Source organism: Channa argus, chromosome 10 (genome assembly GCF_033026475.1).
Source record: "Channa argus isolate prfri chromosome 10, Channa argus male v1.0, whole genome shotgun sequence".
NCBI classification, from domain to species: domain Eukaryota; kingdom Metazoa; phylum Chordata; class Actinopteri; order Anabantiformes; family Channidae; genus Channa; species Channa argus.
The window spans coordinates 6,257,035-6,275,850 of record NC_090206.1 but is presented as its reverse complement, the minus strand read 5'-3'; the positions used below and the strand labels follow the sequence as shown (position 1 = coordinate 6,275,850).

The following is an 18,816-nucleotide window of genomic DNA, read 5'->3' as shown; positions in this document are numbered from 1 at the left end:
AAAATGAACATTTCTGCTTTTTGCTGTGCTGTCATGTTTGGGCTGCTATCATGTCTTTGCAGGAGAGTGTAGTTTGAGTGTTGCTGCCAACGTTTAGTGACCAGAAGTGGGCCATTTCTTTTCTATGGTGTGATCCATCTTCCACAACATATAGCATCTTTGCTGAAACTACACTCTTGGGTGCATCTATTCTGCATCATGGCAGAAGCATTGATTTTCCTTTTTTTCTACAGCAGTGACTTCTTCCCAAGACACTTATGACTCTTAGACTACCAGGATTTCACTATTTATAAAATAAATAGGAGCACAAATACACACACACACACACATTTTAAAAACATCACATGCATGAACACATACTGTACACACGCAATACATTCAGCACGCACAAAGTCTAACAGTCATTAGTGTGTTTTTAATAAGCTAACAGAAGATTAGAACCAGATGGCAATTCTGCTTCCTCTGTCCTTCCCCTCAGCCTTTCTCTTTCCCTCTCCCTGTTCTCTCATGCGCCTACCATGTCTGAATACATGAATAAACCTAAAAGGACAATGTAGGGATTTCTTACACCGCTTGAACATGAGAATAAAAAAACAAAGTCATAAATATCTGTCTCCTTCCCTTCCCTGAATCTTTCTCTCCCTGTTTGACTGCACATGCAACTCATTCAATGCAAAATACTGTATGTACCTTCTTCCCTCCCCATATTCCTAATTTGTTTTGCACTTTGATTCTCTTTCCATCCCTCTTTCTTTAGCTGTTCCTCTTTATTTCTGAGTTGATTGTGTAAAGTGAATGGAGTAGAAAAGAAGAGAAAAGGTCAGCCGTGTACAGCCTTCTGGCCCGACCAAACATTCTTCCTCTTTCGCCGTCTTGTTCTTTTTGTGTCACTGTCCCCCTTCCTTCCTCTTCTCTCTCTGTATTCAACTCAATTAAACATTTCTAGCATAACTGGTACAGTTCAAAGTGTTTTTTGCCACAGGAAACTACTGTCTAGCCAGTGTTAGTGTGGCAAATGCATTTTTAGACATGAAAAGATGTGCATTTATTGAATTACACTGTGTATATAACCACCTTCCTCATAACTGAATGATATTGGTATTTCATTAAAGTGTTTCATTAGTTTGATTTCAGTGCAGTACTAGACATGTGTTCAGGTTGTCTGGGTAACACCAGCAATGAAATCAGTCCAGATAGTATTGTGAATTTGGGAAATGTTTGTGAAGAGACTTCTTTGACAAACTTTCTGAAGACACAAAAGATGACTTGACTTTCCCTATTTGTAAACTAAATTCTAAAAATTTGGGCAAAAGGTGATGACACCACCCATGAATGAACCTGGGTCTTATATTAGGACAGTTTACGTTTAACACGTTGGGGGCTGGAGCCTATCCCACCTGTTGTTGGGCAAGAGGAAGGGTAAATCCTGGACAGGGCTGGACCAGTCCATCTCAGCATCTACACAGAGAGACTTACATAGACCGACAACCATTCAAACCAACAGGCACCAATCTACTTAACATGCATGTCGTTGGACTAAGGGGAGAAACCGAAGTACCCAGGAGAAACCTATGCGAGCACTGGAGAACAAGATAACTTCCATAAGGCTGGTTGCCGATTAGAACCAGTGACTTTCTAGCTGTGCTTAGACCACTCTCAGTTCAAGGTTTGACCCTAATACACCACTGAAAAGCAAATATAATTCATTAATTCATTCAACCTTTAATAGCGGACTTCATGTGATCCTCAACGCATGCACTCGTTTAGTGAACGTTTCCCTTCATCAAGCCATCTTCCAACATAATTTCACCCTTCAACCATTTATTACCTTCACACATTTATTACTGGTACAATTCTGCTTACCTTTCTCTCTCTTCTTTCTGGTTCTGTCCAAGTGATCTTTGAGCATGATGCGAACTTGTCTCTCATTAGCCAGGTCTCTGATGAAAGCGTGTCTCAGCAGGGCATCAGTGGTGGGTCGGTGCAGATGGTTCTTGATTAGACAACTATCCACAAATGACAGGAAGCGCTTCGACCTTTGAAAGACATTGGAAGCAGTTTTCTTTGGATGAAAAAGTCCTGCATATTCATTGGAACATTAATAAAATGCTATTATTTAAATCCACAGTCATTAATTCCAATATTCATTATTTAAGAAACGCTACTGTAATGCATATTACAACTTTAACACAGTGTCTACATTTTAAATCATTCAAAATTTTTCTGCATGTATAATCAGGATTTTATGAGTTGGCATATGCAGAGCTCTGTGGTGAAGTTTACATTTACATTTACATTTAGTCATTTAGCAGACGCTTTTATCCAAAGCGACTTACAAGTGAGGTACAAGATGTGTACAAGTTGTGTGTTAAATGTTAAAAAGGCAAATGGGAAAAGACTTAACTAAGGAGCTATTTAACACATAACTTACCTGTTTACGGAAATAGATTGAGACCATTTTAATAACCAACCTTCATATTATAAAAGTGAGGGCAACGAATACATTATTCAATCCAAAACCAGAAAGCAATGTTTAATCATTCTCTACAGTGAAAAAGAATTTAAAATTTCAAAAAAAGAGAACAAGGAAAAGTTTTAACAGAAAACACTATGTTTGATTAAACTCACCTAGGAAATGCAAGATAGCAATCACTTGGCAAAGCTTCAGGTAAAATCCTGGCAGAAATGTTCACTTGATGTGAAACACAGGCAATGTCTGTGCATAAAAATGTTCCTAGCATTTAAGAAGTATGTTATCTGTGCTCTGAGCTGGCAGCAAATAGCGAAGGGATATGTTCGGCTGATTAATTTGCTGCCTTAGGCAGGCCTAGAGGTAAAAAGACTGGAAAGCACTGTCTACCCCAGACTGGTGGAGCTATTAAAAGCTGGCCTATGAACTAGTACTTCTGACTAGATTAATAGTGAATGAAAATCAGCATGCGTTTAGACACAAGCTCGATTTGAAGCGCTCTCAAAAATTAATGAAAGGTCAACATGTTTTACAGTTATTGTTACATTTTATCTTGACATATTTGAACATTCCCGTGACTTTGAGTTTCTAGTTTTTTTCAGTAGAGGACAGCACTGAATATCACACCCGACAACAAAGACCACTTTCAAGCAGTGTTTCCAGAGGAGAAATCCTAAACACGGCCCTCTCATTTCCTGATGTGTGCATATATATATATATATATATGCACACACACACACACACACACACATATATATATATATATATATAGAGAGAGAGAGAGAGAGAGAGAGAGAGAGAGAGAGAGTGTGTTCACTTACCATTTCTTTGATTTAAGTTTGGGCGGAGAGTTTCGTGGAATTAAAAACAGTGCTCTCATCGGATGCATGTCACACAGAGCTACAAGTGAGAGAAAGTGGTCATGGAAGGAGAGTGTTACAGTGATAGAGACAGAGATACAGAGTAATACAGAATGAGAGAAAAGACAGAGAAAAGACATAAACAGAAACATTAAAAAAGATAACCCAACTTAATCCAACCTAATTGAATGTACATACAGGTGCATTTCTAACTTACGAGGTGCTCCTTCGGCCATCTCTAAAGCTGTGATGCCCAAGGACCAGAGATCACTCTGATAATGAAAGAGATGGGGAACAGTGAAGACTGGTGTGCATAAACACACACGCACACACACACACACACACACACACTCATTTCTTGTAAACTTTAGACTTCATTTTTAATTCAAATAGTAAGTTGGTTTTTGCATAATGTAAGAACAGATTTTCAAGTTCAAGCCAAACTTCTTACATTCTACATAAGATTTGTGGACTCTTGTCAATGAGCTCCTTGATTACAAAAGTCACTGTATCATTACTACCTGGAAAGCATAGCCCAATTTCCATTTAAAAAAATGTCTATAAGCATTAATGGAAATAGTTTGATGAAATAAATGTTCTATCTGCAATACAAATTATTTTATTATAATAATTATCACTAAAGATAATTGTTCCCATTTAATGTTGACTAAATGCATCCTAGATGAATTCAAAAGGTACTGAAATTTTGGAAGACACTTTGCATTAACATATAGCTAGATGTTAATGCATGTCTCTCCAAGGCCCATTCATAATCTTTACTCTGTAACTAAATCATTAAGCAGTCTGTGAAGCCTTGAATGTATCTTTCCCATGTTGTAATGGTAGCTGACTTTTTGCTTAAATCAGTCCAATTCTTTTTGGGTCACTAATTACCCTGTAGTCATATGTGGCCTCGGGGTTCTCGTCACAAGCGATGACCTCTGGAGCCATCCAATAGGGAGTACCAATGAAAGTGTTCCTTCGACCGATGGTCTTATCCAGCTGAGCCGACACTCCAAAGTCAACTGGAACATAAATATGTGCGACAGACTCACATCTACCGCAATCTTCACTTCTTATGAGGTTTTTATGTGGTTGTGGGATTTATGTATATATGCATGACTGTGTGATTGTTCGGCAGTTCTGCCTAGAGATATGAGGATGTGTCTGAGAAACCCCACAGCATGTGTTGATGTGTCATACCCAGTTTGACTTCGGCATTCTCTGTGAGCAAAACATTTTGTCCCTTGATGTCCCTGTGAATCACATGATGGGCGTGAAGATGGGAAAGACCCTGAAAGACAACCATATACACACATAAACACAAATAGCCAGAGGATCACCATAAATATGAAGTTGCTAATATTTGCCTTTGATTTTTAAAGGAATTCTGGTTAAAGAGTCGGATGTATTTCAGGCTTGTTTTCCTGCCTTTCCTTTTCAGGACAATTCTGACTAACTTTTCTTTAGGTAGCAACGACCTGGCAACAGAAGCTACCAATCAGGCGCACAGTTTGAATGTGTGTGTGTGTTTGTGTGTGCGCGCGTTTGTGTGGGTTTCTACTCTCGATCCTTTAAAAGGAGGTTAAATAAACAGAGGAAGTGAGTCTTATTTCAGACAATGACTGAGTGTGTGTTTGTGTGTGTATGTTGTAATCCTGAAACAATGGGGAGACAGCATGGCTGACAGCAGCAGAGAAAACGCTAGCAACAGCCCAGAGCCCTTTGTTTCACAAGATATTTAATAAAAAAAAAGTCACTTTAGTTGATTATGTCTACATTAAGGACAGATACTGTGTTTATATACTGTGCATGCAGATCTGTTAGTACAGTTACAAACACCAAAGCAGAAGGAACTACAAAGGTCCTAGAGTCTTTCTCAGGACCTTGTGATCTCTTATAATGATAACCATAACATCGTACAGGCATGTGTTTCAAACCAGGCTTTTTAGTGTATGAGTAAAAAAAATAAATCCATTATTCCCTCACAGTCACAGTGGGAAAACATGAGAGAGATGCTGATCTCCATAAACACGAAGAGGCATCAGTGTCAGTTTAATTTCTTTTCTTTGATGTTTTGGCAAAGACTACTCAACTAAAAGTAGCACCATGCGCTTATATAACTGCGAGAACACATCCAACTTTTCCCCATCCCCATGCAAATCACTGCTTCTCTTTCAACCGATGCTTGAAAGGGCCTTTACCACACCATCACCTGAGGAAGAAGTTCAATTGCGATTCTGTGCAGCCTCTGCTTGTGTGACTTACAATGTTGGGTCAAACAAAATAAAACAAACACACATTTATGCTAGTATGGTACACAGCTTCACGTATACATTTGCATAACATGTACACTCCCATACCCTATAGAACCGTGTGGCAAGAGAGGTTATTTTGGTTGTTTGACCAGTTCCGTTCAAAAAACAGAACTGAAAACATTATCTACCAACGTGATAAGCCTGATGAAACATTGCACAGCTTATATCATTCCAAATTTGGATTCTGGGTTGCAGAGGATTTTGGACATTACAGTGTTACTTTTTGTTCCCATTTGCAAAAACAAATAGTTTAAAGTTACTTACAGCTCTAATTAAGGCTGTCAATATGACCGTTTTTTTTTTTTTTTTACTATGGTGGAGTCGGAGGCTAATAGGTACTGTATAGCAGTTAGATTTGACCAAATGTGATCAACAAATCTTCGCATTATCTAGGGCTCCCAAGTTTGTTTTTTGTTCAGTAAATATCAGAATTCAGAAAGAAGTCATCATTAAAATTTTTTTGATGACAAATTTTAACCAATTTGTAAAATCATAAATGTCAATATCTGCACTGTATCTGTGTATAGTGTATGTATGCTGCATTTTGAGAGACTGTATTACTATGAACCTACCCTTAGCACCTCGCGACAGATGTAAGCAATCCAGTCCTCTTTAAGACAGTTTCCCTTGGTCTTTTTCACCAAGTCTGTAACTGAGCCAGCCCCACAGTACTCCATCACCAACTGGATAGAAAATGGACAAATGTCATTTAGACAGGACCTACACAAAATAACTGTTTTGACTCAGTAGTACTAAAAAAAACACATAGTTTACAAACCCAGAGTTGGTGGTCCCGTCCAGCAGGACCTTTCTTAATAAATGCTCCATAATAAGTAGCAATGTTTCTGTGATGGGAATAACTCTTCAACATGTTGATCTCCAGCTTTATCTCCTCTTCTTCCTCCTAAACATGACAACAAATGGATATAAAGCTCTGAAGTTATTCAGCTGATAAACACATTTTCAATAATTGTTTAAACATGATTGATTAGCAATGTTGATGTTTTCTCATCAAAACCAACCTTACTTTTTCTCAATTAAATATAAAGTAGAGTACAAATTGGCCCTTTGATGAGAAGATTGGTACAATGCATTCAGATTATTCCTTTTTAAAAGTAGATTAAAGTACAAACACATGAAATGTGAATAGATGTAGTCTTGCTCCTATAATGAGGCTTGTCTAAAAAAAGGGAAGGAGGAGAAGCAGGCAGAGGACAGAGATTGGGGCTAAAGGAGCTGGATGTGGCCGTTAATCAGATATGAACAAACAACAGAGAGCTTCACCCAGTCACTGACTGGCCTCCTTTAAATCTCCACAGGACAAGGCAGAAGAGAAAATGACATGGCAGAAGTCTGAACTTTAACCTCCTTCTGAGACACACATCCTCCTGCCTCTGCCTGCAATGTTTGTTTGTGTGTGTGTGTGTGTGTGTGTGTGTGTGTGTGTGTGTGTGTGTGTGTGTGATGAGAGATAATAGCCAAGCATTTCCTGCTTAGGAGCTTGTCTGCAACTCAGAAGCCCCAGAGTCTTACCCACAGAGCAGAACGCAGGGTATACAAGTGCCCAGTCAGTGGATTTGTGGCAAGTAAAGTAACATCTGGCCAGTTTGTGCTGTAACTAACATCATCATTTCCTGAAGTGTAAGGTGACATCTTCAAATTATCCAACAACTATCCAAAACCATTTCAGACCCAATTTCCCATCACAAAAAGTAAATCCTACCAACTGAGAACCCAGGCAACTTTTGGGTGTGGCACTTTAAGATGATTTGAGATATATACTAACACCAGCATGCTAACATGCTCACACTGACATTGTATAACATCCAGGCGTTGGCAGATATGTTAAGCGTGTCTATCATTTGCTTTTACAGTCTTAACGTTCTAATTTCTGTTAGTTACTAAACCCCACTTATGCTGTTATTCGGGAAGTCTTTACACCAAACTAAAAAACACCGTAGCTCAACTGGTGGCCTGCTAGCTTAACTGTTAGAGCATTAGAAGTCTGCAGGATCAAGTCCCAGCCAACACACCAAGTGGGTTGTTGAGCAAGACACTCTGCCAGGTGCCCCCACTACTCCCCCTCTGCTAAATACAGAGGAAGAATGTTATTGTAATATATGTAATATTAGTCTGATAATAATATTTAAAAAAAATTCAGATTTCAGACAATTCTGTAAATGTTCTCCAGTGTTGCCCGGGCAACAACTAATAACTAATATAATAATATCTTTATTTTTGTTTTTTTTTAGGAATAATGTCACCTGGAAGAAGTTTTATTACAACAAAAAGAAAACAAAACAGCAAGGTCTTGAACAAGGCTGTCCAAACTTTCAAAATTTTACAATAATCTAAAACAAGTTTGTAATCATCTCTAAAGTTTAAATCTGAATAAACACCAAAATTACATTTTTAGAACACTGAATTATTGTAGCAGCAAAACATATAACATAATCCTATTTCATGATAACGATCCTTCTGATTAGCTGGCAAGTGTGTGCTGATGTGTGTGCAGATGTGCACTTGAAAACTATGCTTCAGTATTAAAGGTCAGTATTATCTAGAAGACAGCAACAATGAGGTCCAGTTAAAGCAGGTGGGACTTAAGTGATAAGAAATATCTGTAACTAAGTTAAAGTTAAAGGGCAGGTCTGATGGCAAGTCTGACATATGATACTATATGCTACTATATTTACAACCAAATAAAGCGACCCAAGTATTCATCAGTAATATGAATGGATCAGCATAATGCACATCTCTGTTTTCCATCTATGTTCAAACTATAAACCCTGTGACTTCAGCAAGTAATCTTACATTATCTGTCTTCATGTCACAGTTAATGAAAAAAGTGTTCACTGATATATCCGCAGCAAATAGAAGATGCTTTCACAACATCAGAAATAACATGCAATTAAATGTTAATTTGATTTCAAATCAACATTTAATAACGTTGTTCATTTCCATGTTCGAGGATTCTTGGGCTTGTCACATGGGCCTGAACCAGCTTAGCTTGCTGTAATATTCTCATGTGGGTGTCATGTGTACAAAAAACGTTTGTCATATGAAATTCACATTGACAGAATGATTATCTTCAAGTTCAGGTGTCATTAATTTCAACAGTACCAGAAGTTTCACTCTAACATTAAACAAACATGAGCAGCAGAATAGGAACAAATAAGTTGACAGTGGCGATAGAGACAAAAATAATTTGTGTGTTAATCAATATAATGTGCTTTTACCTCTGTGACTTCCATGACTTTGATAGCTGCCAGTTGTCCTGTTTTGACATGACGACCCTGTTGGGATAGATAAGGAGAACTGTCACACATAATGTAATACCACCAGATGTAATATCATCAAATATGATTGAATAAAATCAGTAGAATGGCCTGATATAAAGCTAACGAGTATGTTCCTGTGTAAAAAAGAAAGAGGGAGGAGTGTAGCAAAACAAACACAGTCTGTGGGGTTTAGGTCTGTATTTTTCAAACGCTCTTATTTATTAACTCACTGCAGCTTTGTAAAAGGAAAAGACAGGCAGGGTCGAAATGTAAAAGATTTGGTAACAAATAATGACCTGACCAATGACCAAATAATGAAAACACAACTTAGAATATGTGTGTTGAAATGAATACTTGAATTGTGTTATCATTATTAATAAGGGAGACACAACTATGGCTACATCATTTCATTTTTTCATGAGAACATTTAGACAGAACAAGACAAGCTGCAAGATGAGAGAGAGGAGTGAGTTAGAGCCGGAGCTGTAAAGTGTAGTCAGGTGAAAAATTTAAAACCTTGTCATGAGTCAAAAAGCTGACAAGATACTAGAGTAGCTACTCTATGAACTTTTAAGCTGTGATGTATGACCACGTTCTGAGCCTGTGTGTGTAGCAAAGGCCATGACAAATCCCACTCTACTCAACCAGTCAGCTAATATTGAGGTACAGTATGCTGTAGGCCTAGAGAAAAAGTGTTAGACAAAGATGGATGAAAAGCTTAAAAACAAAACCCCCAAACCACTATTTGTGTTTTGTTATTTATACTGGAACTAAGTCTGCAGCTTTTTCTCAGGGAAATATTACTCATAGAATTTCTCCATTAAGGCCATGGAGGCTAGTAGGGTGGTGCAATTTGGGTGTCTACATCAACCATTTCAACATCAGAGATGCCATCAGGAGTTCCTAGAGTTAAATGACAGGCATTTTTAAAACTTCCATTAAATCAGTTACTATTAAACCAATCTTCTGTTGGTGTCAGGCTCTTTAAACCTACTTCTACGTTGTCTGTCCAACCCAACAATAAACAAAGTACTGTTCTGTCAGGATGCAAAATGTTTCAAAGTGTGATATTTTAATTATGGAGGTTTAGCAACAGTCTGGAGAATGTCTCCATGCCCAGCCTAATATTTGAAAGTCTCTTTAAAAACAACAGTTAACACTTAGGAGACTGAAAGGTAAAATAAGATTTCTGTCTTCTTTTAAGACTGAAAATGACAAAATGTGACACGAATCACAATCTAATAATACAACAACATTACATACACATAAAAATGATGAGAGTAACCAAAGTTGCTCTAGCTCACAAGTCAAGGTAGTAGCTAATGGATGACAGTTAACCACTGATGAAATGTTATATACAGTATAATGTTTCACAATTTAAGTGGAAGCAAGAGATACTGCATCCCTATTTGTATTGTTAATTTGATTATATTGAACATTTTGTTCATCAACCAAACATGTGAATGTTTCAGCCCTAAAAACTGAAGGGTAGGCAAATTCTTGCAACCAGTGGATGAACTTTGACATGTTCCCAACACGTTTTTATCAAAATATTGCTGACCTAGCAGTAATGAAACATACTCAGTGACCTATATTAATTCTGGCCTTAAATCTGTCCCCAAGGAAAAGAAATTGTGTGTAATTGCAAAGAATTGTAACAAACATGCAGCCACTGGCCAGACTATGATAAATAAGGAAACAGCCTTCCTGTCCCTTCAGACGTAATGGTGTCTGGCCCAACCGCAGTTTACAAATGTGAACTCCTCTGCTCTCAACCAGGCTGCTTATAAACAATATGCAGCACTTACACGCACATACACACTCAAGGGGCTCTCTGCCCTCCACTAGAGCTAATTGCAGAAAACATGCACACTTTTTGACGTTAAAGACCAATGAATCAGACATTAGGGAAATCCAAAGAGCTAGAAATCAAATACATACAAAAATAAATGACAATCCAAATACCTTTTTTTTAATATGTGTTCATTGTATCCACTCTGACAATCGCACACATGCAGTGACAGATTAACAAACACTACGAATAGTGTTAGTGAAAAGGCTGTTAAAATATATTCATACATAAGTGTATTAGAAACAAGAGAGACATTTACAATGTAGACAGCAGGGAAACAAATGAGAGGAGACATCTATCTTTTAGTCTATTGTGTATTGCAAAAGTATTAATACCTTTTGAACGTTTTGCACATTTTGTCATGTCACAATCACAAATGTAAATGTATTTTTTGGGGATTTTATGTGAAAAACCAGTACAAAGTAGTACATAATTGTGAAATGAAAGGAAAGTGATAAATGGTTTTCATTTTGCATTTATATTCAGACACTAATATTTAGACCTAATCCTAACTAAACTATTCCATTGTAGCTCTGGCTGTATGTTTAGGGTTGTTGTCCTGCTGGAAGGTGAACCCCCTCCCCAAAGTCTTTTGCAGAATCTAACAGGTTTCCTTCTAAGATTGTCCTGTATTTGGCTTCATCCATCTTCCCATCAACTCTGACCAGCTTCCCTGTCCCTGCTGAAGAAAAGCATCCCCACAACATGATGCTGCCACCACCATGCTTCACGGTGGGGATGGTGTGTTCTGGGTGATGTGCAGTGTTAGCTTTCAGCCACACATAGCATTTTGCATTCAGGTCAAAAAGTTCCATTTTGGTCTCATCTGACCAGAGAACCTTCTTCCAGATGTTTGCTGTGTCCCTCACATGGCTTGAAGGGATTTCTTACGTCTTTCTTTCAATAATGGCTTTGTTCTTACCATTCTTCCATAAAGCCCAGTTTGTATAGTGCATAACTAATAGTTGTCCTGTTTACAGATTGTCCCACCTGTGCTGCGGATCTCCAAAGTTACCATGCCCGACCTGTCACTGGTGTGTTCCTTGGACTTCATGATGCTGTTTGTTCACTAATGTTCTCTAACAAACCTCTGAGGGCTTCACAGAACAGCTGCATTTATACTGAGATTAAATTACATACAGGTGGAAATGATTAATTAGGTGACTTCTGAAGGCAACTGGTTCCACTGGATTTGAGTTAGTGGTATCAGAGTGAAGGGGGCTGAATACAAATGCAGGCCATACTTTCCAGATATTTATTTGTAAAAACGGCCCATTTATCATTTCCTTTAACTTCACCACTTATGTACTACTTTGTTTTGGTCTATCACATGAAATCCAAATAAAATACATTTACGTTTGTGGTTGTAACGTGAAAAATGTAATAAGGTTTAAGGGGTATGAATACTTTTGCAAGGCGCTGTATCCAGTTTCTTTTTCACACCTGTTTCTGTCTCCCTATCTGTCTTTCTCCCACTACTGCTTTCTGTCTTTTATCTGTTCTTTAACAAACAGTCTGTTAGTCACATATGTGTATTTCATGCTTGAATAAACAGAACTTTACCAAACTACATGAAGGAATAATGTCATTTAAAGGATGCATGTTTGTGTCTGTGTGCTTGTCTGCATGTATGCGTTTTGTTAGGAGGAAGAAAGCCATTTTTTCGATTAGATTCAGATGGAACCTTCACTGGCTGGCACCACAGGGTCAAAAGGACTAGACTGGTTTCCATTATACTGAGTATAATGCTGTAAAGGCTCAATAATAACTCAGTCTCTTACTGTCATATAAAAAGAACTGAAACAGTAATGTGTCTTTGTGTGCGTGCGAGTGTGTGTGTTCTGTATAAATCAGAGCACCTCAGGGAGATTCCACCCTCTTTAATATAAGGCAATTTTAATTAACTATTTGATGTGGTCTGATTTTAAATAAAGTTTAGATGATCATTTTCTGATGGCTACAGAAGCTAATCCTGGACGAGTTCTTCAGCTGGCCATTCTCCGCCACCTGGTGGCAGCAGAACAGGCTACTGAAGCAACATTGACCTCTCACAAAAGGTTTTATGGAGAAAATGTCAGAAACCAATTACCAACAAGTAATTAGAAGTACCGTTAGTCTCTACTGACTTTTGAGGAAAGTACCTTTCAAATTAGGGAAAAAATGTCAGGGAACAAATCACCAGCTAGCTGTTAACTAGCAGGTGCAGTTCCTTCACCAATATACAACATCAGAAAAAAAAAACATCTTCCGTGGTGAAGTACAGTGGTGGAGTGGTTAATGCTGCCACCTCGAAGCTAGAAGGTCCCACTTTAAATTCCCCTGCCGGCTGCAGCCTTTCTGTAAGAAGTTTGTATGTTGTGCCTTTGTTTGCCTCGGTTTCCTCTGGGTACTTCGGTTTCCTCCTACTGTCCAAAGACATGCATGTTATATTAATTGGTCACTCTAAATTTTTCGGAGATGTCAATGTGAGTGTGAATGGGTTTCAGTATGTGTATTTGTCTCTGTGTTGGCCCTGAGAAACACACACACACACACACACACAGCTGGGATAGGCTCCAGCCCTCTCAGACCCTGACCTGGATAAGCGAGTGCAGATGATGGATGGATGGATGTCTTCAGTAGGAATGTCCCAATACAACTTTTTCCCAGATGGAATACAATCATTTAGATTTAAATACTTGCTGATATGACTAACAAATACAAGTACTAAACTGTGCTTCTAGTATGACTTGCTACACAGTAAAATCCTCATATCACAGTTAGGCTGATGAGAGACACTGGCAGATGTTGCTATTCCAAATAATTGCCCTTCAGTTTTTGGACCAATTAGCTTAATAAATATAAGGTGTGAAGTCAGATTACAGATGTTATATTATGTATCAGAGAGGAAATCCATTAATGTTACAAATTAAGGATGTTTTACATCATGTGGTGTATTCCTCAGTCTGTAGAATGACCCAAGTGTAATGTCCTGTGTGGCTCAGGAGGGAATTTTTATTATCAGGCAAAATAACCCAGATTACATTATCACTGTTAAACAATCTGGCCTTAGGTTTTGAGATGACAAAATTCCCAAAGTTTACGGAGTCTCTAGTGTGTCCTAAATTATAGTTTTGGCATTTAGAAAATACAGTAAAGAGGCCAGACGCCTCTGATCATATTCTAAGCAGTGGGCTTTCCCAAAGTCTCACTGGTCTCTCTCTCACGCACACACCCATGGGTAAATACCATGAACCATAGCTCCAATGCACATGGGAGGCTGCTTGCCTCTTTTCTCTCTCTGGTTTTCATCTGTCTCTCCCCCTCTTCCTTCCTCCGCTCCTCTGTCCCTTTGCCTTTCACGTCTGCCTTCCTTCCTTTGCCTTCACTTTTCACTTTTCTAACTTTCCTCCCTCTCCCTTTTTTATTTGTCTCTCCCCATTCTCTTTGTTTTACCTCTTACAAACACAACTACTGTATTTTGGAGGATTTTCTATGTCTGCCTCTCCTGTTTTCTTAAACTACCACCCAGCATCTCTTAGCTTCACAATAAGACATTATTTCTTTCAAATTTGTATATTTTTACCTTCTCAGTATCCAAAGCTTTTTACAATGCTGCTTTTATGTCACCCATTTACACATACACATACATGGAACCACCAGTGGCAACAGCTCTGCCAAGCAAGGCAATGAACCACCAGGAGCAACACGAAATGATTCCCCGTGAACCTTATGATTCACACTCACCAGAAGTTGCTCAAAATCTACACTTGGAGTTTTTTTTTTACATTTTCATCTGTGGAATGATAATGTGTGGATAACTGAAAGTGAGGTGACGGCATTGAAAAGCAGTACATTTGAGGAAGTGCAAGTGATTCATGCTGGAAACAGTATAGCACTGTTTTATGGCTGTATTCTGTGATCCATGAAGTTTTAACATAGTGGTAAAAGTTACTGAGAAACATTAAGACATCCACTATTGTTTACCAACATCGATGAGTTTGATATTTCAAACTTCACTCAAGTTTGATGTAAATTAGTTACACAGTAGCAACTATGAACTGATAAAGCAAAAAAAATGCAGCTGGTGTAATTTTTTGGGAGTGTTACTAACAATGTAACCGAAAAGTGTTGCATCAGCAGTGACTGTAACAATTTTTTGAAGTCTGACTTTTTTTTTTTTTTTAAACACACACAGACCAACAGACGCACACACACACACAGAGTAGTGGCTTGCAGGGAAGGGAAGTTTCTTTTGCAAACAGGGAAACGCCCTGTGTATGTTTGTGAGAATGATGACTATGTTAAGTGAGAAAAGCATGGACAGTAAATGTCTCATAGTGATGCCTCATTAGTCCAATAAAGCAATTCAGTAACATTAGGTTGTGTCTGTTAGCTAATAACCCAGGGCTAACTATTGAGATTTTAATAAAACCTTTTCTTGCATTTCCTAAAAAGCCAAGAATTTCAGTTTCTTAGTGAAGATGTCTTTGTCCTGAAGCTATACACCTAGTGAAAGCACACTACTTGCATGTGACCACTACTGCACTAAATACATTCTTTATCACAGTACTAATGTGCATGTGTTCTTCATCAATTGGATACAAGTCATTTTGTGAATCAGTGCTGCCACTTCCCTTTTTGACTACCTGCACTTTTCTAAGAACCTCTTGGGGAAATCAAGGAACTGTAGCTGCATTCATACTCTCCAAACTGTTATGAACTATTAGGGTGTTTGCAGTATTCATTAGCCACTTACCGATCAAATAAGACCCCTACAGTGACATACTATAAATCCACTGAATGTCACCAGAATACAGTGCTGAAAATGTATTAAATGTTAATAGAAATGTAATTGACATTTACACAACCAGCATTTGACTCGTCTAAAAGGCTATGAAAGTGGGCTTGCATGATTACAAGAGCAGACAACTAAAAAGAAAAAAAACCCTTTGTACAAGACGTCGCTTGGTTTTAAAACTGCCTCCCTCTGTACTGTACTTCTCTTTCCAGCATGTCCTTAAACTTCACTCATATACAACCCTATGAATTTCCTTGTTTTGTGCATAAATGATGTCCCGACAATATTCACAGTCTTCTTTAAAATCTCTGTTATCGCTCTGTTCTCACTGAAATTGCGGTTTGATTGATATGATCTCAGACTACTAACAGACCGTGAATTTAAAAAATACACGCTGTACTCTCAGCAACATGAGTCATGGCAAAATTAAACAATCACCCAGCAATTAACTCATGATGATAGACACTGGTCAGCTGTAAGGCTTCAATTTGGAGCATAACTAACTTAAGTTGCACTAAATGCCATTTCACAAAGCAGCAGTCAGTGGATTAGTGTAGTTTACAGAAGACTTCAACAAGGTGCCTATTACTGTGTGGATGTAAACACTGTCACAAAGACTCCTGCTCCATCTCTCTGTTGAACCTGCTCTCAGCACTCGAGAAAGAAGAGCTATTCAGCACAAATTTACCATAGACTATGTTGGAGAAAAGCCTGTTTTTTAATGTGTTTTCACCTGCTGCCTGACTGTGCTTTCTTGATCGACGGACCTCATCTAGCTCTGTTTTTTAACCTTGCTAATAAGCTTTAGGTCTCACAAAAACAATTTCTCTGTTTTTCTGTTTGTTGCTTTTAGTTTAGTCTACCAGTATTTACACAACAGTACAATTTTGTTTTAATTTTTTACAATATGATTATTGGATTCAAAACATATGATCATCACAACTGCATACAGACAATACTTTTACTTTTAAAAAATATATCTACTTCTGGTACCTAAAAGTATTAGTAGTACTTTCGCACTATTTTGAATACATGACTTTTTACACTGAGGCAATGCTATCTTTACTAAAATAAACTATTGGAGCACTTCCTCCTTCACTGCACAACAGTATAATAAAATACATGCGCATGAATAAATGACTAAATGTATGTTTTCCTTTATCAAGCCGTAATAATGACACATCAGTGCAATAAGTATAACTTGCTGCCCTCTGATGTGCCCGCTTAATTTCTAATATGTGCTTTACAGTATTACAGAGGTTTTAAGTTCAGAGGCAAGATTTGTGCTGGATTCCCATTGCTAAATGCTTAGAAAGCAATGTCATATGCAACAAATGCAGCACATTAAAAAAGCGGAAAAGCCCAGATATTTCATTGGCATCTCTATCACTCATGACAATACACAATCAAGTGTTTTCCCTTGGGCGTGTGGGTATGTGTAACTGCATGTCATTGTTCTATAGGCCCTGTTCCTGTCCTGGTTTCCCATAGACCTGTTTTACACACACACACACACACAATTAGAAAGTGCTTTTGTGGGAACAGATTTACATGGTCCTTATCACAGTCCTCATCAATGTCTACATACTTAGCTGTGTGTTAGCATGCACAGAATTGACATATTATAACTTTGCTTGTACATTTTTTTATGAGGCAGAATAAACCAACATGCACATAATGGAGAAAATCATGATTAAAATAATTGACAGAGACAGCGAACCACAAAGTCAACCAAATCAGCAATTATTTACAGCTAATCGGCTAGACGTGCTTTAAAGGGGTGAGACTTTGCAACTAGAAACGAAGCTAAAAGAGGATTTGAGAGGGCAACTATGACTTTGGAAAATGCTACACATATTTATTATTGTGAAAAGTTTTACTTCTTCACAAAACATATTAAATAAAGATCTAAATTACTTTTGTTAGTGGGTCCTTTACCTTAGAATTATTGCTTCCCAAAAAAGTTGTGTTCTCCTGACATGAAACTGATCATCATTCATCAACTTTCCCTTATTAGTTTCCGTCTTTTTAAAGCATCAATTACTGTGAAGCTGAAAATTAAATTTGGGATTTTTGACCCTTGTGTAAAAGCAGCCTGTCTAAAAGCCCAGACAGGCCTTTCTGTCCTGTGTATCTCCTGCAACATTTCCTCTTTCAGGAAATGACAATCATGACACACACTCACCTTCTGTCTCACACAAATTGACACACATTTCTGAGGACGATCCAGAGACCTCATTCATTCTCTATCCCTAACCATTTAACCCTTTGTCTTAGTTCATACCATGGTTGAAACTATTACTCAAGAAACTCAAGTAACTTGATTGTTAAAATTTATCAATGGAGATTCTTTGCATTTCTCCATTGCAAAATTGAGAGATAAAATAACAATGGGTAAAGAGAAGAGATAGGACAGTATTTGGAAAGTTTTCTGTAATGTCTCTGTAATGTTTCACTTTAAAACTGAACTATTTAACCACAATATAGCAATGTCAATACTTCCAGTACTATTAGTCGTAGTAGTAATAGTAGTAGTAGTAGTAGTAGTAGTACTAGTAGTCCACAGAGTGGTGCCATAACAAGGTAACATTAATGTTTGCATTTACTGTATTTTAATCAATATGGTTGCCACCTGTGATGTTCCTAACTTAGGTACGTTTTCCTCAATCAATTAACAAACAGAAATTAAAATGCTGCAGTCAGTTTGTGACCCAGAGCAGCTTCCTGCATGTCAAATTGCACTGGAGCTGAACCTTGCCAAATATCCAGGGGTAGATCCCGGGAGGTGGCCTGGGGTGGCCATGGCCATCCTCAAAATCTGATTGGCCACTCCAGCTGCCGCTCGCACAAGAGAGACAAGGTGGTTGGTACCTGCTGTAGAACTTTCAGCTGGAGGAGAACTGACCAATTCTGAGGCTGAAATAAATCACAATCATTATAAATGCGGCCCAGTCTGGCAAGTACTCCTTCACTTGATACACTGAGGATTGAGTTATTATGACTCAGACATCGTCACACTCTGACCAAACAAATGTAGGCTATAGCTGTTTCCTTACTAAGTTGATGTGACTGCAACAAAATGAATATTTCTCCAGACCGACAGGAGAAGTGCCTTTCTTTTTTTTTTTTTTTTATACACACAGCTTTGGTAACTTCAATAATTATTTAAATATCTTCTGCTGTGGACTTGTGATCCTACTATAGCCTTACGGGCCTAAGTTGTTTTCTGTAGAGCAAACAGGTCAGCTGTTGCAC

The 18,816-nt window shown here is 38.0% G+C and overlaps 1 protein-coding gene across 9 annotated transcripts in view; it reads right to left on the bottom strand.

Annotated features, from left to right (window-relative positions):
- The window catches only part of si:zfos-2326c3.2 (mitogen-activated protein kinase kinase kinase kinase 4), a 58,956-nt gene that overhangs the window by 37,569 nt on the left and 2,571 nt on the right, over positions 1-18,816 (bottom strand). For all 9 annotated transcript variants that reach the window (XR_010915438.1, XM_067519356.1, XM_067519358.1 and 6 more), the window contains exons 3-10: positions 8,888-8,944; positions 6,427-6,552; positions 6,221-6,331; positions 4,534-4,624; positions 4,225-4,355; positions 3,548-3,602; positions 3,292-3,370; positions 1,864-2,036 (exon numbers count right to left, since the gene is read on the bottom strand). Coding sequence is in view for 8 of the 9 variants with exons in the window: in XM_067519356.1 (XP_067375457.1) it covers positions 1,864-2,036; positions 3,292-3,370; positions 3,548-3,602; positions 4,225-4,355; positions 4,534-4,624; positions 6,221-6,331; positions 6,427-6,552; positions 8,888-8,944 (823 nt within the window). In the remaining variant the exon portion in view is untranslated. The remainder of the gene's footprint in view (positions 1-1,863; positions 2,037-3,291; positions 3,371-3,547; positions 3,603-4,224; positions 4,356-4,533; positions 4,625-6,220; positions 6,332-6,426; positions 6,553-8,887; positions 8,945-18,816) is intronic.